The sequence below is a fragment of the Artibeus jamaicensis genome, unplaced genomic scaffold (genome assembly GCF_021234435.1).
Source record: "Artibeus jamaicensis isolate MK-2021 breed Jamaican fruit bat unplaced genomic scaffold, CSHL_Jam_final contig_1998, whole genome shotgun sequence".
Taxonomy (NCBI): domain Eukaryota; kingdom Metazoa; phylum Chordata; class Mammalia; order Chiroptera; family Phyllostomidae; genus Artibeus; species Artibeus jamaicensis.
In genome coordinates, this window is record NW_026521407.1 from 15,053,130 (window position 1) to 15,079,492 (window position 26,363).

General features: G+C 46.1%; 1 protein-coding gene across 1 annotated transcript in view; it reads left to right on the plus strand.

Moving 5' to 3' along the window:
- Positions 1–25,953, plus strand: part of MAP3K3 (mitogen-activated protein kinase kinase kinase 3) — a 64,479-nt gene extending 38,526 nt beyond the window's left edge. Inside the window, exons 6-16 of the mRNA XM_037128049.2 lie at positions 3,362–3,482; positions 12,575–12,708; positions 16,065–16,138; positions 17,835–17,902; positions 18,095–18,187; positions 18,804–18,995; positions 20,018–20,166; positions 20,851–20,982; positions 21,472–21,601; positions 21,961–22,138; positions 23,209–25,953. Coding sequence (XP_036983944.1) covers positions 3,362–3,482; positions 12,575–12,708; positions 16,065–16,138; positions 17,835–17,902; positions 18,095–18,187; positions 18,804–18,995; positions 20,018–20,166; positions 20,851–20,982; positions 21,472–21,601; positions 21,961–22,138; positions 23,209–23,437 — 1,500 coding nt within the window. The 3' untranslated portion in view covers positions 23,438–25,953. The remainder of the gene's footprint in view (positions 1–3,361; positions 3,483–12,574; positions 12,709–16,064; positions 16,139–17,834; positions 17,903–18,094; positions 18,188–18,803; positions 18,996–20,017; positions 20,167–20,850; positions 20,983–21,471; positions 21,602–21,960; positions 22,139–23,208) is intronic.
- The last annotated feature ends 410 nt before the right edge of the window (positions 25,954–26,363 follow it).

Sequence of the window (26,363 nt, forward strand, 5' to 3'; positions counted from 1 at the left end):
TCTTTTTCAGTCTTCCTAAAATAATGGGGTAAATGCAATAGGATAGATTGAAACTTAGATGTGTCTCATTCAACTTTTGCAACTTTGAGGGGTCCAGGGTAGGTAGGCATCTGTTATTACCAGTCTACACCTGGGGAACCTGAGACTTACAAGTGACTTGCCCTAGGTGTGGCAGTATGTAGTGACAGAGCTGGTCTAGACCCCAGATAGTCTGACTTGCAGTCCAGTACCTACCAGTTACTATTAAGCAAAGGGATCTTGGAATTATTGTAGTCCTAGGAAAGCCTCACCCAGGTACCTCCATGATTCATTAGAAACAGAGCAGAAAGTGTAATGTTGCACACAAGGAAAACTTGTGAGATGTGTCGTTGTATTCCCCATAGCTCAGAAGATAGTTGAGTTAGGAAAGGTCCAAAAGAAGACAAAATTTTTAAGGGGTCAGGGTCACTTTGTTATATTTAAATAGTCTAAAAACCCTAGAACTCTTTAGTCAGGAAAGGCAACCTAAGCATATATATAATCAAAGTCTGCAAAGCATCAAAAAATAGAAGTAATAAAAACAGATTTATTCACCTAATCTCAATTTGGATGAACTCCTTTAATATTGGTGACATAAAACAAAAAGAAACTAAGAATTTATGTAAGATTATAAACATGGATCCATTATTTAAGTTGTACAGCTTCAAAACATTTTTTAAATTTATTTACTTTTAGAGAGGGGGAAGGAAAGGAGAAAAAGAGAAAGAGAGAAACATCAGTGTGAGGGAAACTTCGATTGGTTGCCTCTGGTTGGTGCGCGTATCTGCCAGTCTCTGGGAGTGAACAGGCAACCTAGGCACCTGCCCTGATTAGGAATCAAACCCACGACCTTTCTCTCTGCGGGACAACACCCAACCAACTGAGCCACACCATTCAGGGCAAAACAGTTTTTAAAGGCTTTAATAAATTAATGAATATTAAAGCTGTAAATTTATTAAATAACCTGGATGCTTCCACAACTATTACGGTTATCATGGCCTTCCATGCAGATGTCTCTTGGTGCCACCATTGAAGCAGAGGACTGGTGAGATCCAGGGTGCTGTTTCTCAGCTCATGTTCCCATGAACCTAACTAAAGCAAACACACACACACCTGTCTCCCACTGTGTCACCGACTCCACTTTTACCTGTTATCACCAAATCTTTTATCACAAGTTTGTGGGTTGGCTTTTATAACCTCTTTTTGGGCTGATCTCCCAGCTTCCAGTCACTGCAGTCTTTTTGTACGTGGTTCCCTGGTAATGTTGCATGTCATTTGTGTCAGCCAAACACACTGCTACCCACAGAATCTTTTAGTGAGGTTTTCACTAAATGGTCAAACGCCACATTCTATTTGTTCTCTTTAGAATGGTCTGCTGGCTACACACTGCACACATTTTGGCTCTCCTTTCATTCTACTGTGGTCCCCATTTATTTTTCCTACTCCTTCCTCTCTTTCCTACTGCTAAGTTTTATTCAGGACTCCCTGAATCCTTGCATCAACCTCATATTTGTTTGCCACACTATTCTCTTTTATCTCCTTAATTCAGGGTTTTCAAACTTGACTGTTACAAACACTTGGGGAGATTTTTAAAATACCTTTGGGCCCCACCCCAGTTGGTCTGAGGTGTCAAAAGCCCCACTAGGCAGTTCTGATGGGCAGCTGGGGTTGAGAACCACTGCCTTAAATTGAAGCATGACTCACTTCCTAAGACCTTGCTGCTCAAAATGTGGGCCATGTGCCAGCAGCAACATCACTTGGAAGCTTGTTAGAATTGCAGATTCTCAATCCCACCCCAGACCTACCGTATCAGTCTGCATTTTAACGAAGTCCCAGGTGATTTGTATACACATTAAAATGGGAGAAGTTGTGCTTTGAAACCCTTCCTGATTTCCTTTCACCTGTTTTCCAACCTGTTGCCACCACTTCAATTTTTATTTATTTGTACTTGTGCTGGCTGTTGAATCTATTTTCCTGTCAGCTTTAGATTTTAAAACTGAGAGTTTAGAGTATATGTTCTTTGATACATTTGTAATTCGTGTTGCAAAGATTTATTGAATTCCCATTATGTGTAAGGCCAATGCTGTGTCCGAGCAGATGTCCTCAGGGTGCTCATCATACAGCTCTGCTCCTTCTGACTGCAGGGCTGTGGCCTTCCTTCACTGGCCTGCTTCCCCAGTATGTGGCTTTGACTGTTTTTTCCTTTCTGACTCTTAGCAGAGAGCTATTGCACATCGGAGGCTTCAACAAGAACATTCACTTCCCTTTGGTTCTGACTTCCCGTTATAGCAAGACAGTTTGTCAAGACAGGCTGCATGTAATAAAGTCTGGCGTCAGGAGACTAGAGGAGGCTGCTTGGCAGCTGAACTCACCCCTGAGAGTGGGAAGCCTTTTTCCTGGAGGACAGGATATAGTTTGTTTAGGTCGGACTCCTTTTTATTCTGGGAAGTAAAAAAGAAGCAGATAGAAACTTTGACCCAAATTATCAATAAGTCCCAAGATTCCAATTCCATTCTCAGTAGTGCTCTGTATATTTATAATGACACATCCTGATATCACTTGCTCACCTCCAAGCTTCAGTTTTAAGCTTTCTCAGTGCAAGGGCCCCATTTTATGGCTTTGTTTTCTCTAGGTGTCACCCGATGGCTTGACTGGGTCAGTGCAAAAGTCAGGGTTGATGTGGTAAGGGTGCTGGTGCTGTTCTGAGGTCCTTGACCTCTGGCAAAATGGTACCTATGGTACCTTTGCCCAAATGAACACAATCCTGAGGTGCTTCACATGTAAACTCCAGTAATATGAAGCAACTGAGATCTTCTTACCTTAATTTTCAGGGAGTGATTATGGTTGGGGAAGCAGCAGCATATCAAGCTACTGTTAAAAATACATATTTATCAACCAGAATTCTGTTGGGCAGGGTGGTTGCCATCCTCTATTCTGACTCCCCACTCAGCAGGTGATCTTGCTGCTGAAATAATTTCCTGCTTTTCCTACTATTCTTCCCAAGCTCTTTGGAGAATTTTATGAGAAGGTATTTACAACTCTTTTCTGTTTGGCAGTTTAATTGAGGAATGCCTGTTTATTCTTTTGTGTCTGGGTCATCGCCTATTAAATTGGGACACTGAGTCTCAGTGTTCATATATCAGTGAAGCTATAAAACTGCATAGAGCAAATAGTGATTTTTCTAAGACACATTGAGGAGTGAATTTTGGAGAAAAGCTGGGTAGTGGTGTGTATTTAAAGCATGAAGGCAGCTGAAAGTATGGGGACTCTTGGGAAGGGTGCAGGGGCTTTTCTCGGCCCACCTGCTTAAAAATAGTTCAGTCTTTTTCCTCTTATCTTGCAGACCAGTTCTTCTCCCCACTCCGGGGTGTCCAGACAGGTGCGGATCAAAGCTTCCCAGTCTGCAGGAGATATAAATACCATCTACCAGCCCCCTGAGCCCAGAAGTAGGCACCTCTCTGTCAGTGAGTATTTCACGACCCTCTTTTTCTTCTCATCTAATTTATCTGCCAGTGTTATTTTTCAAAATCATTAATTCAAAAACAATCAGCAAACATTGACTGCTACTCTGTGTGGAATAATCCTCTATGCCATTATTTGGGAAAAACGGGTAAAGAAATGACTGAGGTGGTGTCCTGACCCTCAGGAAGTTTCCACTGTGATGATGTGATGACTTAATCAAATTCCTTTTAAACATCCCTGAACAAATGATCTCCTCAGACATCTGCATGAAGACCTCCAGCAGCAATCTACCTTCATTTTTGACCATTCTTTCCCCAAAGGATTGTGGACTTGTAGAATTTGGAATCAGGTATAAGTTTGAATTTTGACCTCAAACCTCTTGCCCATAATTTCTGAGGAGTCCCTAGCTTCGAGGTAGATGCTGACCAGTGACTCTTGAAAAGTCCAACTCAGTTGTCTGGGAACGACAGAAGACTATTGACATGTAGTATATACAATTGGATAACAAGGTAAAAAGCTATGTAGCTGCTACCCAGGCTTCAACAGGAGAAGAATATAAATCAGGTCTGTTCATTATACCAGCTAAACCCCATATTGTTCTGGATCCCATTTCTCAGAATCTGAGTAAAAGGCCCATTTCTTCAATTCTGGAATTGTATCAAGGGGAAATCCATCCTTATCAAACATTTGTGTTGAGCCTACTGTCCTAACATTGCTGAGACCCCTGCTGCCGCTAGAAAGCTAAACTGTATCCATATGGGGAGAAGTGCATCAAACTGAACTGCTCTCTGAAGACTTTGAGCTGAGCTTCGGGGGTCCGATCATGGGTCCTGTTACTAAGCTTGCCTGTGAGCGATAACCTTCCTGGGAGAGTAGCAGGAAGAATGTATTGCTGAGATACTGACTTTGCCTCACTGGGAAGTTTCTGGAACTCAAGCAAGCACTGGTAGTAAGTGTTGCCAAGCTGAAAGACTGTGTATGTATTTCATATTTCTCTAACATTGTGGGTAATTGGTAGCTGTATTTTCAATAAGCTGATTGAAGAGAGAAAGCTGTCCAGAGCATCTCTGGCGCTAGAGATTGCAAGGCTGGAAGGGTACCATTGTTCATTTGTGGAGTAAGCACTGAGGATTGACAGAGGGTAGTGATTGGGTCTCCTGCTCCTAAGCAAGTGCCTGTGATTTATATGCGGAAGCAGAGGCTAAATCCTGGGCCCTTGTTATAGGGAGTCATATATGGAGCTCCTTGTCTGAGAGTGCTGAGGAATAAGATTGTAGTTTCTGTTCATCTAGAGAGTAGGTGACACAGCTTTCCAACACTGATAGATCCTGGGTTCCTTCATTCAGCAAACATTATGTACCAGCCACGGGTGAGTTATGGGCTGGGGTGAATGCTACAATGGAGGCACATGGAAGGCCAAGGGTGGTATGGGAGCACAGGGGTGGCATGCAGTAACCAACTCTGCCCAGGACTTTGGAGAACAGCTTTTGCAGAAGAGGGGACATCAGACCTGACACACAAAGGAAGATTTACTGAGCTTAAAGTAGAGTTGGATATTCCAGGCACAGGAAAGAGCACTTGGCAGGCTTGATGACAAAAGAAGGTGGTGAGATCCAGGTGGTTTGGAGTGGTAGATGTGACAAGAGAAGTGGGCAGAGCCTGCCAGCCTTTATATAGAGCTGAGAAATGGCAGAGCTTGTTTCTAACTGGAATGACCTGGGAAATAACACTCTGGGGAGGACCTATTTGAGCTGGATCTTTAGATTGTGGAGGATTTTCATAGGCAAGGATGAAGAAAGAGGGCTTTTTATATTTGCCTATAGAGCTCTCACTTATCCTTTAGATTGGCTGATGTATCTGGGGGAGAAATAGAGGTGAGAAAGGATGCCTGGACCACTTTCTGAGAAGTCTTGACTGCACTGGGGCTTGTTTGGTAGGTAGTGGGAAGCCTCTGAAAATGTTCACTCTTTATATGCATCTCATTATAATGCTTATCACATTATCTTGTTATCTTCCTATCAGACTGCATTTTTACTCACTCAAGAAGTAATTACCAAAGTATCTGTGTGCCAGAAACACGGAAATCAAAAAGACACAGCTCCTGTCCCTATGGCCCTTACAGACCCATAGGAAGAGAGCTATTTACTTGTCATGCTGTAATCAATGTATAATTATAGGCTATAATTAAAAGTGTATGGTGCTGTGAACATGTATAACATAGGGATGTGACCTGATTTGGGGACCGGGAAAGCCTTAGGTGGTGACCCAGAGCATGAGTAAGAGTTATGCAGAGGAAAAACAGGGAAGAAAGCTCTAGGTGGGGAGAGCCTGATGGCAGAGGGAGTATGGAGTTTGAGAAACAGAAAGTCCTAAGGGCCGGAGAGCTGAGAACAAGAGGAAGGGGGGACAGGCTCATACTGAGGAGGGAGGCAGAGCCCTGTGATTTGTGATGAAGATTTTGATTCTTATATCGAAAGCACTGGAAATTCACTTTAGGGTTAAGCAAAAAGGAATGGGTGACATGACATACTTAGATTTATTTTGAAAAGATTGCTCTTAGCTACAGTGCAAAGAACAGCATGGAGTGGGGCCAGAATGGATCTGAGGGAGCCACATTCGGCTAATGGTCCAGGTGAAAGAAGACAGAAGCTTGGGTTAGGTTAGTGACAGTAGAGGAGAGAGGGGGGAGCAGATGGATTTGAGACATTTAGCAGGTAAGAGCACGGCATTGTAATGGTTCTCGAAGTGTGGTCTGAGGGACTCCCGGATGGTCCCTGAGGTCATTTAAGGAGGTCTGTAAAGTCAAAACTGGTTTCATAGTAGTATTAAGAAATGATTTGCCTTTTCACTCATTCTCTCATTAGGTTTCCAGAGGTTATGTGCCTGAGGCAATATCATTGCTCTGATGGATTGTGTATTGTGTTTTTTTTTTAAATTTCTGAGCTTTAATTTCTGATACAGTAACCGTCAGTTGATATAACCCACATAAATAAAACCTGTAGTGTCCTCAATTTTTAAAGTGTAAAGGGGTTCTAAGACAAAAAGGTTTAAGAATCACTATAGAATTAGATTGAATTTTCAGGTGTTGAGAGAGCAGGAGATAAGTTACTGCTTTATGGATTTGTATAAATGGCACTGCCTTTCAGCCTAACAGGAACACCAAAAGAGGACCCAGTTAGGGGTTCTGAGAAGGGACAGGCTTGATGTTTTAGACAGGTTTAATTGGAGGTGCCTTTGAGACAGCTAAAAAGAGATATCAAATATCCATTTGATATGTTAGATACACACGTTTCTAGCTTATAGGGGAGAAAATCAGGGGTAGGGAAAAAATTGGTAATTGCCAAGTTGAAGCCATGGGCCCAGAGGACAGTGCATACGCGGACAGTAGAATGAGAAGAGAAGAGGGACTAGGACTGAGCCTTAAAAACCCATACCCTCAGTGCCCTATTAGAGGAAGATGAGCCTATAAAGGTCACAGGAAAGGAGTGACCAGAGAAAGTAGGAGAGAGTGGGGAGGAGGCTTTACTTGGTACCAGCCAGCTTAGAAAGGACAAACCAAGGGTAAGAGATATACACTTGACATTTCACCCATAAACGTCTGAGTGCTGGCTGTGCTGGTACAGGGTAAGGCTTTCTGGAAGTAGAAAGAAGCAGTAAGAGAGGAGTAGGGTCAAAGCATGAAGTAGTAGAAATCCTAGCAGTATAAATGGGGTCAAAGGACAAGCCTTAGCCATTCAATCTCCCCGGACAATAGAAGGGGCGTTCTTTTCCCTCTTCCTCTACCAACATTAATATATCTATGAGTATTTAGTGAGAGACTGAACATGCAAGTCATTCAGTTCCTACTGCAACATTTTCAGTGATGGGGAAGTATAAGGGAGCCTGATCCAATTTTAGACAGCTCCACTTATTTGCAGTTCTTCCTTATTTTGAATTGAAAATCTGCCTTTTCTCACTTTACCCATTGACTCTAGTACTGCTCTTTTGAGCAGCATAGACAACACAAATAACATCTTCATGTGACAGTTTTTTAATTATTTGAAACCAGTTACCATTTTCACCTTTTGTTTAAAGAATTTACTTTTAGAGAGGGGAAGTGAGGGAGAAAGAGAGGGAAAGAAACATCAGTGTGTGGTTGCCTCTTGCACACCCCCTACTGGTGACCTGGCTCGCAACCCAGGTATGTGCCCTGATTGGTAACTGAACTGGCGACCCTTTGGTTCACAGGCTGGTGTGCAATCCACTGAGCCACACCAACCTGGGTGAATTCCAACTTTTTAAAAGCCAGTTAGTCTGTTAAACTAGTTCATGCCAAAACACTAAAACAAGCCAACCCTCCTGCCACCCCCCACCCTGAAAAACAAACAAACTACTAGGTTATGAGTTATCTCAAAAGAGAGGCCCAAGACAAGGCAGATGGAATTTTACTGCTTACATGAAGATGCTCTTCCTCATATCTTTGCCTATAAAAATTGTACTCATTTTTGAAGCTGAGCTCAAGTACCATTTCTTTTATAATACATTGGGTGGGTTGGCCCTTAAGCCATGTAACTAGCTAAGCCTCAAGTAAAGGACTTATCCCTGTCAAATTTGGACTCCCATTTGGTCTAGTGCATCTCAAGTGCCTTGCCCCGTTTTTATTCCTTGTCTTCTTGCCACTGCATCATCCCACAGTGAGGCAACCCAGGTTGCAACCTCTTCAGGAATGAGTATCCAACAAGACAAATTGAGGCAATCAGTTCTTTCAAGGAGTTTGGCCATGAAAGAAGAAGAGAGATGGGGTAGTGGCTTAAGGAGTGGCAGGAATAAGCTCAGGATATTATTAGGCTAGAGATCTGGCCAGGTTTTAGAAGGGAGACGCAAAGAGAGCTGAAAAGAAGATTGAAGGTGGTAAGAGGACACCATGGGGGAGTTGACTCCTGCTAGGGAAGAATTGAGGAGTCCACGTAGAGGGCTTATAATGCTTTGGCAAGGAGGAGGGGAGCCTTCTTCCTCTGAGAGGGGAGGAGGAAATTCAGGCCGAGGAAAAAAAAGGAATGTTGAAAGAATGGGGTAACTTGCAGTCACGCTGAGGCAATAATGAGTTAGAGAGCTGTGCACAGTGCAAACCTCTCGTCCTAGTACACATTTGGAAAAGTGGATTCCACCACTGCAGAGATAGTGACCATACACAGAGAAACAAAATGGTCAGTTTCCTTCACTTGTACAGGTTTTTTCTCCTTCTCGTTATAACGTCTTCTGTGATACTAGATGAGACCAGAAACTGTTTAGTAGTGGTAGCAACTTCAAAATAAAATGGGAATTTTGGAAGTTGAAATGGGCTCTTTTTAGGGTCTTAAGGCATAAAAATGTTGAGAAGCTCTGTTCACAGTCTGGTTCAGCATGAGCATATTGGGAAATATTGGTTAAGATTTTCCGTTGAGGAAGAAAAAGTTATTTGATTCTTCCCCATCTCATCTGCCCCCAAGAGAGAATAGGGTTTAGAGAAAAGTAATTGATGGCCAAAAAAAGCTATCTCTTTGTACTTGCAATGACCTGCACATTAACACTGACCCAAAGCCCTAGAACGCCCTGCAGAGGCAACTTCCTGACTGCATCAGCTTCCTGCCAGGAGGCTCCTATGAGAAGGGCTAGAATCTGAGAGCCTGTCTTTCTGCTTTGAATCAGAGTAAAGAGCATAAGAATCAGCCATCGCCTACAGTGAGAGTTTTGTTCTGACTCTGCTGCTCTGGGCTAAGGAGTATAACAGAGAGCTAGCCTGCCCTGGGAGGAATGTGGACCACTGGCAGCTTAATCCCCTGGCTTTCTCCTTCATGCGAAGTTATGGACCACTCTGACCACATGACTACTACTCTGCTCTTTTGCTTCAACTGTTGCTAGGATGAGGCCCTTGGTACAAACAGCTTGATGAGACTAGACCCAGGGAACAGTCTCTCAGATAACTTGTCATTCCTGCTGTGCCTGCCTTCTGAGACCTAGAATGAGCTGTGTCTCACATAGCACTGTGATTTGTGTTCTCTGGCTCACTGCTGTCCCTGATGGTAAATATGTGAGCATTGGTGAGTCTTAGAGTCCTGTCCTGTTCAGGTCCCTGTCTCACTTGTTCTTGACTGCTGTTGTGTATCTCATTGGCCCCCCGTTTCTGAAATGAAGATAAAAACAAAACTGAAAATGCCTAGAGCAGTTCTGCCAATTCCTGGTTTTTCCATTTGCTTCCTCTGATAGCCATTGGTTTGGGGAGACTTCCCTTTCCTGCCCCAAGCTGTGGGCCTGTGCACAATAGCCCCTGGCCCATTGCCCATCAGATAATAAGGCTGGCTTTCTGCAGGCAGCAATGTGTATTGGAAAAAGTGAAAGTCTCTGGCTGGAAATAAAAGCTCAGAAAACCTTTGCTATTTTCCCCCAGCCCCTCCTGGGTCTATAATGCTGGCTTCATGTAAGCTAGTCCCATCCCACCTGCAAAACCAAGGAAGAGTTTACTGGTAGCTGATGAAGAAGAGAATGGGTGGGTGTCAGGGGCCATGGATATTTTATCTCAGGGAGGTCTCACCGTACATGCTCCAGGTAACAGATTGAGGACAGTTCATCCTGTCTGGGATAGTTTGAACCAATGTCTTCAATCTCATCAATAAGTAAGAGTTTTTCTCTCTTTAATCAGCCCCTACAACAGACACTTTTTGTTTGTTCTAGGACACTTTAGATTTTATTGGTTAGGGCTCAATTGAACAGAACAGAATCTACTCTAACTAGTTTCAGCAAGAGATTTAGTGCACTTCTGGCTTATGAGATCACTGGGACAGTGAGAAACAGACACATCACAGAGCTCCTTCCTCTACTATAGTCAGGAAGCCACCAGATTCAAAGCGCAGCGGCATTCTGCTCTGGTTCACACACCACTTAACCTGGGGATGCCTGCACCTGTGTCTTGATAGCAGGAAAACTGGAGACCAGGGGTGGGGCCTCTTCTAATCCTGCTGCAGAAAAACTGAGGCTTTTGTATTGTACCCAGAAATAGCAGGAACAGCATAAAGCCATCCAAATCTTACACAAGTGCTTCCGATTGACTGAACCTACAGGGGAGTCTTAACAAATAATAACTTTTAGCTGATTGACTTCTGATACACAGGAAGGCATAGGAGAAGGGTGGAGTGGATCTTGAGTCTAACCCATTACATCTGTTGCAGATTGTGAAGGAAACAACTGGAATTCTACTGAGTTCCTACCATTTCGATGTTCCTGTGTCACCACATTTATAACTTCCCCAAAAAGTTTATGAGGTAGATAGTTCTCCCTACTTTTGCAACTGAGGAAATTTTGACGAGGATTTAAATTATTCAGCTGAGTGGCAAAGTCTGATTTGAACTCCTGTTCATTTAATTCCCAAGCTTAGGCTTTTTTCACTACACTTTGCTCTAGATTGTTTCTGCTGCTAACAGGTGTTGCCAACATATGAATTGGCTTTCCACAGAATGTGTGCACTACTAAAATGTTATCCAAACCCAGAGATAGGAAGCAGACACCAGGGTGGTGTTTGTAAGCCAAGTATTAAATAGTGTTCCATGTTTTAAAAACCATCCCCTTTTCATGGTTACACTAGAATTTTGTGCTGCAGTGTCAAGGGAAATAGCCATTTTCCTTGGGTGATTGCATGGGTCATTGACACCTGGGCCTCTGAGAAGTGGAGTAGATTTCTTATTTTTGATTCAGATTTCCCTTACCTCCATCTTGTCATTGCCTCCAAGGCCTCCGTTGGCCAGATGGCATCTTACATCCCTGGCCTCTAACTAATAAGTGACCATGGACAGAACAGCTCTGAACTTGAGCGGCATGGAACATAGCATTATGTTTCCCTTGTACTGTCACAAAATCCCCTCGTTGGTCTCCCTTCTCCTAGAAGAAAGGCTGCCACATTTCCCTGTGGGTGGGGATCCCCATCTGTTTGGATTGTTCATGGGGAATGTATGGCCCAGACAGTTCAGGTAGAAGTTCTGCCTTCTGCCACTGCATTGAGCAGCATGCCTGTCTTTTGGAAATAAATTGTGTTCTCAAAATTGGCTTGGCTGAACTGCACCGGGAGTCACAAAGACTGTTTTCTTTCTGTAACCCCGCCATTAAATCGTTCTGTGGTGTTGGGCCTGGGCTTCCCCTTCTATTCAATGTGAATGATCACACCCCTCCACTGCAGCGGTGTTCCGAGGATTAAACCAGAGGTAACAGTATAAAAAAGAAAAGAAGAATTGTCTTGGCTGATTTTATACCTCTGTTAGTTCATGGTACAATATCCCTAAATTTATTCTCAGAGTAGTGTCAGTATCTACTTAGAGTCTCCAAGTGTCAGTTACGGCTTACAAAATTTGGACAAAAAGAGCTCTTTGAGATCATTTGGAAAGCATAGCTCAAGTACCCCTTTATCTCAGAATTGGTAGCCTCTACCCCATGAGTGAGGTGTTGAGACTGGAAATCCAGCAAATATCTGTCTGCTTTCAGAGCAATTTTGTTTCTGGCCTCTGCACTGAAGTTAGGTGTGGGGGAGGCCAGGATCCTGAGTGCCCCAGGTTAGCTTTCCCACCCAAAAAACCTCACTGTCAGTGGTCCTTAGAGAGGGAGGCTGGGTTGATGCCCCCAACAAGAGATTGAAAGTGTTCTTGATGGAAAGTTTATTAAATGTCTTCTGTACAAGTTTATTAAAATGTCTTCTAGGTTAAAAAAGACAAAACAGGAAAAAATAAAGTGTCTTCGGAATGACTGTCTTCACATGGAAGAACAAAGGAATCAGTTTCTTGAAGGACATTGAAAATAATAGTTTAAACTCCTTAGAGACTGTCTTTGAAAGAGCAACTGACCCCACCATTTCTTGACTTTTCTATAAGTAATTTTTCCCTTCTTTCTGGGGTTTTTGGATGAGGGAAAGAAACCACCTGGCTCAAGAAGTTTACTTGAGCCTCAGCGCTCTCTTCTAGGATGTTCAAAAAGCCTTAAGTGGCTCTCCGCCAGCCCGTGTAAGAGATACTTGGTCTGAGCTGGTTGTATGTGTGCTCCTCTCAGGCTGCATGTCCTGGGCTCTGTGGTCAAAGATCTTGTTTCTCCGATCTAGGCTCCCAGAACCCTGGCCGAAGCTCACCTCCCCCTGGCTATGTGCCTGAACGGCAGCAGCGCATTGCCCGGCAGGGTTCCTACACCAGCATCAACAGTGAGGGGGAGTTCATTCCGGAGACCAGCGAGCAATGTGTGAGTATGGGTTGGGGAGCATCTTGGAGTATGTCAGACGGGGTTAAATTGGGGGAATTCTCAGTGGGCATGGTGCAGAGCTAAGGGACTTGAGCCCCATCCAAAAGCTCTTGTGTAAACCAGGCCTGCAAAAATATGGATTATTTCTTTCTAGGGATCAAATATTACTTTGTGCCAAAGATTGGACCTAATCTACCTAGCCTCTTTGTGTGTCGGATTTGCATTTGACAATTTTTTTCTTCTGTGGTTCTCTCACTGGTCTTGCAGAATACCACTCTGTTATTTGTATACTTCCTTATAAACTGCCTGTCATTTCAGCATAGTTTTAACATATGACCAATCCTAAACTGACAGATTTTTTCATCATCTGTATTTTAATTTTGCTATTTTTTGATAAAAGGTATCATATCCAGATTACACTGTAGGATAGATTACTTTGGGTGAACCTTATGATGGTAAGCAGCTATATTTGCTTTTTATTATTGCATAACAAAGTACCACAAACTCAGTGGCTTACAACAGCATACATTTATTTTATAGTTCCTTTGGGCCAGGAATCCAGTCATGACTTAGCTGGGTTCTACACTCACAGGGTCACAGAAGGCTGCATTTCAAGTGTTGGCCAGGCCACATTTCTTTCTAGAACTTGGGGTTCCCTTCCAAGCTCACGTGGTTGGCAGAATTTGGTTCCTTGTGATTGTAGCACTGTGGTCCTTGTTTTCTTACTGGCTTTTACAGGGACCACTCTAAACTCCTAGAAGCCACATACAGTTCCTTGCCACATGACCCTCTCACAATATGACAGCTTCTTCAAGGCCAACAGGAGAGTCTCTTGCTCCAGTGTGCAAAGATGGAGTCTTATAAAATGTAATCATAGGAATGAATATCCCATCCTTATTGCCATAGTCTTCTGACTAGAAGCAAGTTCCAGGTTCTACCCAGGCTCAAGGAGAGGGGATTATACAAGGCTGTGACTCATGTAAGGGGGATCACTTTATGGTGTGTCCACCACAATGGCTAACTTATTTTAATGGCTAGGTGTTTTTTGTTTTTGTTTTTGTTCTTACTAAGACTTCTACATGGATGTTTATAAGAGCTTTACTCATTACAAGTCAAAGACTTGAAACAACCTAAATGTTCACCAAAGAGAGAATGGATAAACAAATTGTATTATAGTCATACAGCAGAATACTAGACAGGGATTTTTTAAAAGGAACACTGATATATGCAACAATTTGAATGAATCTCATATATGCTGAGTTAAAAAAGAATGGCTAGCGTTTTAACAATTGGCTCACTTGATGAAAATCGCATTTTGGCTTAGTAAACTCAGCAAGTGTGAGAATTCTGGCCTCATTCTCAAGTCTTTTCTGTGAGCTTTCACTGACCATTCTTCCTGTTTTTTTCTAACCAGAGCACTTCTGAACATCAGCTGTATTAGGGGTGACTTGGGTGTAAAATCTCCGAGATTACAGATGAGTTTGATTGCTTTTGGTCTGTATACCTCCCTGTGGTCCTGTACCCTGGTCCTTTTACTGCTTTACTTTATATGCCTGGCCCTCAAAGGCATGGGAATATTAGACTCCTAGTGAGGACAGACTTCTGGAAAGATGCCAAGGAAGGTGGTGGCTTGGAAATGCCTAGCTCATTCTCCAGTGCCCTGCCTCTTTAGCTAAAGAGAATTGCTGCTGGCAGTTGAGCCATTCAAGATAAATGTACTTAAGAGACCAAAACAGCATAGTATATAGTGAAAGAATATTCAATTGAGACTTTCTTAAAAAGTGAAACTAAGATAAGTTTATTTTGTTTGTGCTCTAATCAGATTTAGATAATAGTTGCACCTATTTGCTAATTTTTAGAATGAAATTCTAAGAAGCATGATTCATGTTGATTTTTTTGGCTTAATATTTCTAACAAAAATTTTGCTAGCACAACATAACTTCCTTCATTTCCCCTTTGATATCTGCAGCACTGTCGTAAAAGGGGTCCTTTTTCACAAAAGCCTTTATGGAATTAGTAGGACTTTTCAAAGGTCTCTTTTGACAGCCCTGGCTGGTGTAGCTCAGTGGATTGAGCGCAGGCTTGTGAACCAGAGGATTGCGGTTCAATTCCCAGTCAGGGCACATGCCTGGGTTGCAAGCCAGTTCCCTGCAGGCCAGTTCCCAGCAGGGGACACACTAGAGGCAACCATACATTGATGTTTCTCTCCCTCTCTCCTTCCCCTCTAAAGATAAGTAAGTAAATAACCTTTTTAAAAAAAGGTCAATTTGAGCCTTTGGTGTTCCTGCTCCCACATCACACGCGTCTCGTTGTTGTACTTGCTCATTCTTTTTCTATTAACTGTTCCACCTGTGCCAAATATCCATTTGATGGGGGTGGGCACAGTTCCTTCCATATTGGTTTTGTCTGCTTTGGAAAAATCTTATTTTCTTTGCAAGATTTGCAGTTTTACTTTGCAAGTCATTCACCTTGATTGATAGTTTTTTTTTTTACAAAACATTATATATGACAATATGACCTAAAGTATTTGAAACTATGGGTGAAATGAACCCTATTAATTGGAAAGAGATCATTTAAGTTGGAAACTAATTTTATGAACATTATTAGTGATTTTTAATAATTTCGTTACTAGCTTCCCTGTGTATGTTCAACTTTGGATCTCAGATCATGAATACTGTCACTAGAAACCCCTCTCCCCATGGACAGAATGAAGGAGCGTTTAGTGGGATACAAAGCTAATCTTAAATTTTTTTGTTACTGCATTTGCCTGAGGGCCAGAGAAACATTTTAACTTACATATTCAATAGATACCTATTACCTCTGCATGAGAACCAGTAACTGGGAAATCTTTGATCTGTATCAGCTTCAAATTAACTGGTTTCATGACTTAGACAATTCCCCTAACTTTTCTAGACCTGTAGTGACTCATCTGTGAAGTGGGGGCAGTACTTGTCTTTGTAAATTATAAATTATGGAGTGTAAACAGAAGCATTCTGGTCCCACCCAAACACACTGGAAGCCTCTGCAGGGTAGTACCATCTCCAGTGCCAGGTTCCAGCAGTCGTGAGCCAAGAAAATGCCAACAAGAGAAGCAGCGTCAGCTTTGCTCTCCTGGCAGAGCTCTTTGGGATGCCAGCCAGGCATTTTTCTCCCTCTTGGACACTTGACTTTCAAACTTCAGGGGAGAATGGTACCTTCCTAATCATTCTTCTCATTGCACAAGCAGAAAAAGAGCATTTTCATATTTTAACAAAAAGGACCATTTGCTGGCCTTGGCCGGGCCTTAAAGCCTTGACTCACCTGGATTCAGGGGTTCGGGCTATGGCTGGGGTTTTATTGCATAATTTGCTTTGCAGATGCTGGATCCCTTGGACAGTGCTGAAAATTCCTTGTCAGGAAGCTGCCAATCCTTGGACAGGTCAGCAGACAGGTATGAGGCTGGGGCTGGTTTGGGGTTAGTGTGTAGGTGTTTGGAACTGATGGGCTGAGGAAGTAGAGTTAGCGAGTGTGTGTGTCTCCTATCTATATATACTGGTCTGCAGGCCCGTGGTAAAAACACCATGCTTCTGGAAAAGAACTTCCTCCTTAATTTTCCAAACACCACGAGAATGTTATATTTACACAATTAGGTGAATCGAAGAGCAGCTCACGTGTATTAAATGCTTGCTTTATTGTTCCAAGTGCTTATTGTTTCCAGGTTTTTCTTTCTGCATCATACATACTGCTCTGGTGCTCTGGGCCTCATTGCTGCGGTCTGGACTGAGAAGCAGTGGACCTTCAGTGTTTGGGGGACAAAATTGTGGGTTCACTTTTTAAAGTGCTTTTCTTGGAATAAGAAACTAGGATATAAAAAATAGAAAGCAAAATATTCAGACTGCCTAGCTTACCACACTGCTTGTTTGTTGTGTAATCTCGTTCTTACGCTTCGGGAGGAAACAAGTGCTGTCCTTCACAGACCACATGATTCTGTGGAGCTGGTTTGCCCATCAGCCAGGGTGCATTTGGAGTTGGCTTTGACACATACAGCCAGTCTCTCACCTTGCCCTTGTTATGTCCAAAAGAATGTTTGGCCGTGTCTGGCCATGGTCAGAGGCTATGGGGCAGGTTTGTAGATTTTTTGTATGTGTGTGTCACGATTAATTGTTCATGTGGGCACTGATTTTTGACCATGGCCAATTTGTACTATGTCTTTCCTAACAGATCTGAGCACTGATGGAAGCTCCTCCCCCTAGATACAGAATACAGTCGTGGTTACTTGTTGGTATTCACTTTGTAGGTTTGTTTGGGGCTTGGTGCCACAGATCTAGGACTCTGTCAGGACAGGGACTCACTCTGGCTTTGGACTACCTCCAAGGCTTTGTAGCCAAACTGGGGGTGTAGGGTGGGGAAAGTAGGACAGGATTACAGAAGGTCTGGGTCTAGCAGTTGCAAGGGAAAGGATCTCAGGTGGTTGTTAGGGAAGACAGCTAACTTTACTCATTTGGTTCTTGGGTTTTTCTTCTGTCCCTCCCTTGCTTTGTTTTCTTCTCCTCGGGAGTGGAACCCAGTGACCTGGACTGACTTCTTTGACGCCTGGCCTAACGTGAGCGTAGGGTTTACATCTGCCTTTCATGGGATCTAGAGCCAGGTGGACTCCAGCTTCACCAAATGTTAGTCGAGTAGCTTCATATAAGTTCCTTAACTTCTTTGTTCCTTAGTTTCCCCATCACTGAAATGGGATGATGGTGATTAGCCTGAACGGAAGATGCTTGGTGGTACTGATATTTTTATTACTGCCCTGAGCAAGAGGGGTTTTTTGTTGTTGTGTTTTTTTTCAACCTTCCCTGTTACTAGGGTGGGAGGAAAGAGCAAGAAGGGAAAGTGCTGTGCAGCCAGATGGAGGTCAGGAGGACTGGAGGGGCCCGTCACTCAGGGTCCTGTCAGACCTGTGTCTCAAGACTAGTAAAGAGAAAGTAGTAGGCTGAGCCCAGAAAAGGGCTGTTTGCCTTGTACTCTGCTTCCTAATATGTAAATACATGTGAGGAAATTAGAAGAGGGAGTCCGCCTGGATATCCTGCCTCTTGCCCTCGTGAGCTGCTTTGGAAGTATGCTAAGTCTACTTGATGATTTCATTTTGTTTTTTCCAGTCCATCCTTCCGGAAATCGCGAATGTCCCGAGCCCAGAGCTTCCCAGACAACAGACAGGAGTTCTCGGGTGAGCTCCCCAGAGCCTGGGTGTCTGGGAGGGGCTGCGGGCCTTCTGCTTTTGAAAGCTGAGTTGGGAAGCCAGAACTGTATTTTGCTTCTTCTTGGGCCTATTGCTCTGAGGTCTCAGGTGACCTAGAAGCTTAAATGGATCACTCAGTACAATCTACCAAGAAGCCAGTGATTCCTCTGTCTTACTCAGATCGGGAAACTCAGCTCTATGACAAAGGGGTCAAAGGTGGAACCTACCCCCGGCGCTACCATGTTTCTGTGCACCACAAGGACTACAACGATGGTGAGTGCACTTCTACCTGCTGGCTGTCTCAAAAAGGATGTAGTTACAGCTCTGCCATGGAAAAGCCACTGCAAAGGGGTGGGTTGGGACACTCCAGTCCCTGAGTTTCCTTTATTCCTGAGGAGCTGTGCCCAGACTTGAGGCACTAGAGGCAGAGACAAAACAAAAAAGGGGGAGGACAGTATTTGTAGACTCATGGATCCCACCGTTGGGAACTCTGTTCTTTGTCTGAATGCACAGCCTGCTCCCAGGCAGCAGCTCTCCATCGCCCTCTTCTGCCCCATGGCAGCAAACAGAAGGGAGCTTCTGCCCAGATTTAGGATTAGGATGCCAAGGAAAACAGAGACTTCAGCTGTGGATTGGCCTCATGAGTGCTGTGGGGTCTGAGGGCCAGCATTGTGCCTTCTCTTTGGCCAGAGATTCCTGAACCATCTTTGCTTCCTAATTCCTGCTTTTGACCTGATTCTCAAGGTGCTTGGGACATTAGCCATTCTGGCAGGAGTTAGACAGGAGGAAAGATAGGATGGACCAGAACTGGTGTTATGACCTGGTTTGCACATTTAGCTTCAAGGCCAGAGGTCTGATTTACTCTGCTCTGGCCCCTACTCCCCTTCAGGTAGAAGAACATTTCCCCGAATACGACGTCATCAAGGTAACCTGTTCACTCTGGTGCCATCCAGCCGCTCCCTGAGCACAAATGGCGAGAACATGGGTCTGGCGGTGCAGTATTTGGACCCCCGAGGGCGCCTTCGGAGTGCAGACAGCGAGAACGCCCTCTCAGTGCAGGAGAGGAATGTGCCGACCAAGTGTGAGGAGTGGGCCCTGGCTGGGAGGAGACTGCCCTGGGGATGCTCCGACAAGCTGCAGGCTGGGAGGCTGGGAGGCCCACGAGTCTACAGTAGGGGCTGTTTGGTTCAGCAGTGGGCTGCTCTGGCCCATTCTTTCTTTCTTTTTTTTTAAGATTTTATTTATTTATCTTTAAAGGAGAAGGGAAAGAGAGAGGGAGAGAAATATCAATGTATGGTTGCCTCTCATGGGTCCCCTGCTGGGAACTGGCCTGCAACCCAGGCATGTGCCCTGACTGGGAATTGAACCACAAATTTTTGGTTCGCAGGCCTGCGCTCAGTCCACTGAGCTACACCAGCCAGGGCTGGCCCATTCTTTCTACACTGGAAGAGTCTGCACAGGGATAGCAGACCCCTTTGACCTTAGTCCTTACTCCATTATTGTGTGGCAAGCCACCTCCCCTCTTTGGTCTTTAGTTTTGCCATATTTAAACTGAAGAGCTGACTCTTAATTCCTGTCATATTAAGATATTTAGGGACTTTAGCCCTGGCTGGTATGGCTAAGTGGATTAAGCACCAGCCTGCAAACCTAAGGGTTACTGGTTTGATTCCCAGCTGGGGCACATGCCTGGGTTGCAGACCGAGTCCCTGGTCGGAGATGCATGAGAGGTAACCACACATTGATGTTTTTCTCTCTCCTTTTCTCCCACCCTTACCCTCTCTCTAAAAATAAATAAATAAAATAATTTTTAAAAAGCTATTTAGGGACTTTGGAAATATAGAAGTTTGTTTGATCAATACAGAAAAGCATTTAAGGATGACTTCACCAGTCCTCTGCCTCTCGAGACTCAGGTCTTGTGGTCTGATTGACCAGGGCTCTGGGCCTTTTGCAGGTGAGGGTGGAGATGCTGCAGTCAGATGTGATAGTGACGGGTGATAGGGCGGTCTCCAGCCAAAGGTCCCATATAGAGCCTCTGGAGAATGAAGCAGGATATCAATAAATAATGTGCAGAGACTAAAGCTCTTTCCTTCTATTCTCCTGTAGCTCCTAGTGCCCCCATCAACTGGCGCCGAGGGAAGCTTCTGGGCCAGGGTGCCTTTGGCAGGGTCTATTTGTGTTATGATGTGGACACAGGACGTGAACTTGCTTCCAAGCAGGTCCAATTTGACCCAGACAGTCCTGAGACAAGCAAGGTAATGCCTTCCCCATGGTCTGACTTCCAGTCCCACCCTCTTAACCAAGTACCTGTCTGGTTGCATAGACCAGTCGCGCCAGGTGCTACAGGTTTCTTCTCCCATTATTCCTCCCAGTTCCCTTGCTGTCTACCATGGCCCTGACCTTGGCCTTGGCCTTGGCCCTGGCCATGGCCATGGATGAGGGGACTATGATCCAAAGGGCACCATGTATCTGGGAGAGGGATTGGGTATGAGGAACTAAGCTGATACCAAAGTTCCAAGCAACCCAAAGTAAGAGGTAATGACCAATGTCAGAGAGTAGCAGTTGCCCCTTACCAAATGGATGTCTCTCTCAGCCCAGAAAGGAAGGAGCCTGTCTTTGTAATTCAGCGTTGAATGGGTTCTATAGTCCAATCTGAGTGGGTAAAATACACCAGTTACCTTAAGTACAGCAGTTACCAAGCACCCACAACTCCTCCCACTCCTCTCTGCGTATTTCCTGTGTGGGAGTGCCACCACTCAAACGGTTGCCCAGCAGTGAGGCCAAGGGCCAAATAATTGAGAGAATCTCTCTTCTCTCCAGCTGCAGTTTCCCAGGCAGATAGATCCCTCTGAGGGCACTGAGTAGGGCAAACTGAGCTGATCCCAGGCAGGCAAACTAGGGCCCTGAGAGCTGAGGTGAACACTGGGCCCATCCCCTAGGAGGTGAGTGCTCTGGAGTGTGAAATCCAGTTGCTGAAGAACTTGCAGCACGAGCGCATTGTGCAGTACTATGGCTGTCTGCGGGACCGTGCTGAGAAGACCCTGACCATCTTCATGGAGTACATGCCAGGGGTATGTGCCCCTTGATGTGTGTGAGACACGCAGAAGAGAGGGCCTGGCCTGGGGTTGGGGCTGCAGAGGAGGGGTCCCTTGAGGTAGGTCTGATCACCTGAGACTCCGGAGGCTCAGAGGAGGTGGTGAGGTGATGGCAGGACTTGCAGGCAGGAGGGCCTGCCCCTGGTCCCAGTGATGGTGTGGGATGAGAACTGTCTCAGGCCACCCTCACCGGAGGCTTCCAGGATCGCTGCACTCTCCAGTAAGTACCACTTTTACCTGGAGCAGAGGAGGCTGCCTTGTGGATTTGAGTCATATGTTCCTTGAGGGAACGGCTGTCTCAGACTTTTCTCAAAACTGCCCAGTATCTCCTGGTAAAGAACCTCGTCCATCACAAGTGGGGATTGGATGAATCACTTCTATGTTACAATTCTGGCGGCTGGAAATGGTTTTGCCTCCCTTCCATCATCTTCCCACAGTGACTCCCTCTGACTTTTGTGGCTGTAGGGCTCAGTGAAAGACCAGCTGAAGGCCTATGGAGCTCTGACGGAGAGTGTGACCCGAAAATACACCCGGCAGATCCTAGAGGGCATGTCTTACCTGCATAGCAACATGATTGTTCACCGGGACATTAAGGGTAAGTCGGGGCAGGCTACAGAATCCCCAAGACTTGGTTGCTTAACTGTTCCAAACTTTCTGAAAAGTAGGACTCTTAATTATTTTCTTAATTGCTGATCCTATGAAGATCAGTTGCGCAGTTTGGGAAAATACTGCAGAGGAAAGTGCTTGGCAGTGTTGGCCATGGCGACGATCATTTTGCGCTATAGGGCTGAGGCTTCCGTCACTAGCCTGTTTGTTTGCCCTGTGCAGTTCACGTCTAATTTATGGTAGCCCAGGCCTTTCCCAGCAGCCCTGTGACCTGGAAGGTAGGGAAAGAGCGGGGAGGAAAAAGCCCAGAGAGTTCAGAGTTGTATCTTCTGCCCTTTTATGCCTTAGGCGCTAACATCCTCCGAGACTCTGCTGGGAATGTGAAGCTGGGGGACTTTGGGGCCAGCAAACGCCTGCAGACCATCTGCATGTCGGGCCCAGGCATGCGCTCAGTCACTGGCACACCCTACTGGATGAGCCCTGAGGTGATCAGCGGTGAAGGCTATGGAAGGAAGGCAGATGTGTGGTGAGTAGTGGCTTTGGAAGTGAGCTCTGAGGCTCTGTGGCAAGGGAGGGAGGGAGGAAGGGAGGGAGAAAGGGAGGGAGTGTCCACCTTTTGCCAGCTGGGCCAGTATGCAGAGGTAGTGGTGCGTTTCAACTCTAAATAGCAAATATTATTGCTGGGAACTTAGACTGTGGAAAACATCCCTGCTGTTTGCTAAAAAAGAAGTCAGATCCATACTGAGGGCTTAGATCAGCCACTATACACTAGCAAGCTTCTATTCCCTCTTCTAATGCTCAGCTCGCATTTGTATTTCTTCATGTCCATCCCCTGAAAAGGCTTGGAAGGCTCATCCCCTTGGGCTGAATGGTAGTCCCCTGAAGATGTCCATGTACTACCCCTCGACCTGTAAATATCAACTCATATGGCAGAAGGATCTTGGTAGATTTGATTAATTTAAGAATTTTGAGATGGGAAGATCATCCTGGATCACCCAGGTGGGCCAGTATAACCAGCAGAGTCCTTATAAAAGGGAAGCAGGAGATCAGAGTGGGTAGCAGATGTGACAAGGAAAGCAAGAGGGTGGAGTGAAGCTTTAAAGGGGCCATGAGCCAAGAAATGAAGGCAGCCTCTAGAAGCTGGAAAAAGCGAGGAAATTCTCCCCTCAGAGCTTTCAGAAGGAACCATCCCCACTGAGACCTTTAGCCCAGTGAGATGAATTTTAGATTTCTGACCTCCAGAACTATGATGAGTTTGTATCATTTTTTAGGTTCATGGTAATTTGCTACAGCGGCAGTAGGAAAGTAACATAGTTGTCCTGGAGTTCTTTCTGTCTATACTAAGTGGTTCTCTTCTCCAGTCTCAAGAAGTACCCAGGTTGGGTGTAGGTTGACGAAGCCAAAGCCAGTGTGGACGAGGCCAACAGTGCTTCGAATCTGCTTCTGGCCTCGTGGACCCTCTATATTGTATCCATGCTCAGCTTCATTCAGTCTGCCTCAGTGTGTTCTGAGAAAAGTACCTCCTTTACAAGTGGGCAGGGCAGCTGGGAGCCTGGGGCTGGCCAGGAGGTGACCTGGGCTTCTCTCTCTCACCAGGAGCCTGGGCTGCACTGTGGTAGAGATGCTGACAGAGAAACCACCTTGGGCAGAGTATGAAGCCATGGCCGCCATTTTCAAGATTGCCACGCAGCCCACGAATCCTCAGCTGCCCTCCCATATCTCCGAGCACGGCCGGGACTTCCTGAGGCGCATTTTTGTGGAGGCCCGCCAGAGACCTTCTGCCGAGGAGCTGCTCACACACCACTTTGCACAGCTTGTGTACTGAGCTCTCAAGGCCACACTGCTGCCAGCCGCATGGGCAAGGGGCTGCTGCGGGGCTCAGCAGAGTTGCTGCTTCTCCCAGGCAAGGCTGTGGACCATGGAGCTGTAGTCAGCCAGCGTTTGTCTGTGCCCCTTCTGCCACTGGGGCTCAGAACCAGGGTGGGGCGACTGCAGCCTCAAGGACTGGAAGCCCCCAGCCTGCCAGACCTGAGAGCTCCAGCCTCATCAGCTCAGCGTGGAGGGTAAGGGGCTAGAAACAGTGTGCGAGGCGCTGTGGGCCCCACCCTTGGGGCTGTGTCCTGACACTGCAGTCAGCACCAGCGTCCATCTTGTGCCATCTTGGGGGCACATGATGGACACGAGGGTCCGAATAGTGTTACTTTCATTCAGAGTGTTATTTTGTTTCTCCTCCCCATGTCTGGAGATCACCAGGGCATCTCTGGGCTGGATGAGCCCACCCAGGCCTGAGGTAAAGCCCAGCAACCCACAGCCAATGGAAGGCAGAGGCCTGGGCTGCACTCTCCCTCGAGCCTCCAGGTCAGCTTTGCCAGTCCCTGACCTTACCAAAGATGAATGAAGCAAATGTTATGCTGCCTTATTCAGGGGAGGAGGAGCCCATCCTGCCTACCCCTGTGACCCTGCCTTCCCAAGCAGGGGCCTGAGATGTGGAACTGCCCCACTGAGGGGGCAGTTTTGTCAATGCAATTGTCTCTGTTTTACAAATTGGAGTCACTCTTATGCTGTGCCCAGTTTCTGAACTGGAGACTGTGGGCCCTCTGGGCTCTGAGTACCCCTGCTATGGGCTCAGGCCTTGGGCTGGATTGGAAAGAGCTGAAGGTAATGGCCTTTGTGCTCCTGGCCTGGCCTCTGTTCCCCCATTGCATCAGACAGGAAGACGGACAGCACGCTGAGAGCCTCTGATCCAACCGGCCACCCTGCCCTGAGCAGGGCACTCGGGCTGGCCAGGGGAGCTCTACCAGGCTGTCTGTGCGTGATCCAGCTGGGCCAGAGCCTCTCCGACTGGTAGAAGGGAGAGCCCCTGTGATCATGTCCATGACTGCCAGCTCTGTTCGTCCTTGGCCAGCCTTGCCCGTCCCCATGAGGTATCAGCCTCTTTCTCTTCTTGCGCCTCCCTTGGTGGGGGAGTGGCAGCAGGGGTCTGGGAGCCAGTATCTCCAAGCAGCTTAGAGTTGGCCTTATTTACCTCAGCCTGGGTGCTGGTCCTTTTTTCCGGCCCCTCCCCTCCAAAATGTGCCTATTGCTAGAGCTCCTCCCTCTCAACTCCCAGTTTCCTTGGGAGTTGTCATTAAAGGAAAAAGGAAAAAAAAAAAAAAAAAAAAAAAGCCAGTGCCCAGGGATGGGCATCTCCAGGGAGCTGGGGATTAGCGCCAGGCAGCTCATTGCCAGCCATGCCCACTTCCCCAAGGGCACCAGAACAAGCCAAAGCCTTCGTTGTATGTTGACGATGCACTTTTATGAATGTAGTTTCTATCGCTGTTTTTAGCCTTTTCACATCATGTAATGTGAGGCCTTGTACTTGTTAATTTATATCTCAGATCATATTTGATGGTTTGTATATATATCACTTCTAGACTGTTACAGGTGATGGACACCTCAACAGAGAAAAAAATGAAAGCAGGTTTTGCAGGAATGTGTTGCACGGTGCCAACTGGGCCTGGGCCTATTTACATCCTTTTCCCTGGGGGTCTCTGTCAGGCACTCCCAGCCCAGCCCTCAGACAGCGAGCATGTGCTCCTGTCTCCACCTCGGCCCTCGCCCAGGGTGGGGACTGGGCCCCTCATCTCGACCAAAGCTGCCCAGTGGCAGCTCGGCCTCTTCATGACCCCGTCCTGATGGCTCCTCCACTCTTCTTGGGCTCACACCCTTGTCTTGTCCCCATTTCCCAAGAGGAGACAGAGCACGTGAGGTGCCAGAGCTGACAAGATGAGACGACTCTGTGTCCCAGGTTCAGGCTCTCACAGAGCCCCCATTTCCAACCGCCCCCAAGGGTCTTAACCTCACAGGGAATGTTTTTAAGAGTGAATTTGCAAACAAGCCAACCCTGCACTCCAAAATAAGACCGATTTTTTTGTGCCCAAAACTGTGGACATGCTGGCTCAGCATCCTCAGGACCAAGCTGTTGCTTAATTTTAATTTATTATTAAATAATCCAGATGACAAGTTGTGGGCTTAGACTGGCCTGGGCCCAAAGGTTCTGAAGGGCAGTCTCCTAGCAGCCCCAGGGTTGCTGTGGGACGGGCCATGTGCCATTTGCTCATCATTCTGTGGGGTATGTCAGCCTCGGCCAACGCAACAGAGGCCAACACCGGGGACAGTCTGTCCTCTGCCACCCTCCTGCCCCTCCCACCCACTCTGCTCTGTGTCTGTGTCTGAATTGTGGGTTGTGCAGAAGAACCTGCAGCCATAGTTATCTGACTGTATCTTGACCGAGGGCTTGCAGAGCAAAGCCAGGCCAGTGTCGCGCATTACTTAAAATAAAAGGGATCATTTATACCAGAGGGATCCTGTGGCAATGCTTTTGGTTGAAGGGTGGAGGGAGCAGACGTTTGCTGTAAAGGGGCTGGGAATACAGCCTGGGAACACACTCGGGTGCTTCAGTGGGAAACTTGTAATGATTCCGAGAGGGGGCGTTAGGATAAGATGACTTGGCTGGTACCACTGCTAGCTCAGAGATGGCACCTCCTCCTCTCACTCCCAGGAGCATCGCAGAGAGCGGTTTGTCGGCCCTGAGTGTCACCAGTGCCTGGGTTCCCTGTGCCTGTCACCAGTGCCTGTCAGCTCCTTTGTGGCATCCAGTAGTCTTCCCAGCCTAGAGGACTCTCCTTGGTTCCATCCTTTCAAGGGAGGAATCAGATGCTTCCAGGAACCATCTTTCTCATATTCCCCCCAGTCTGTCTGCTGCTCTTGCT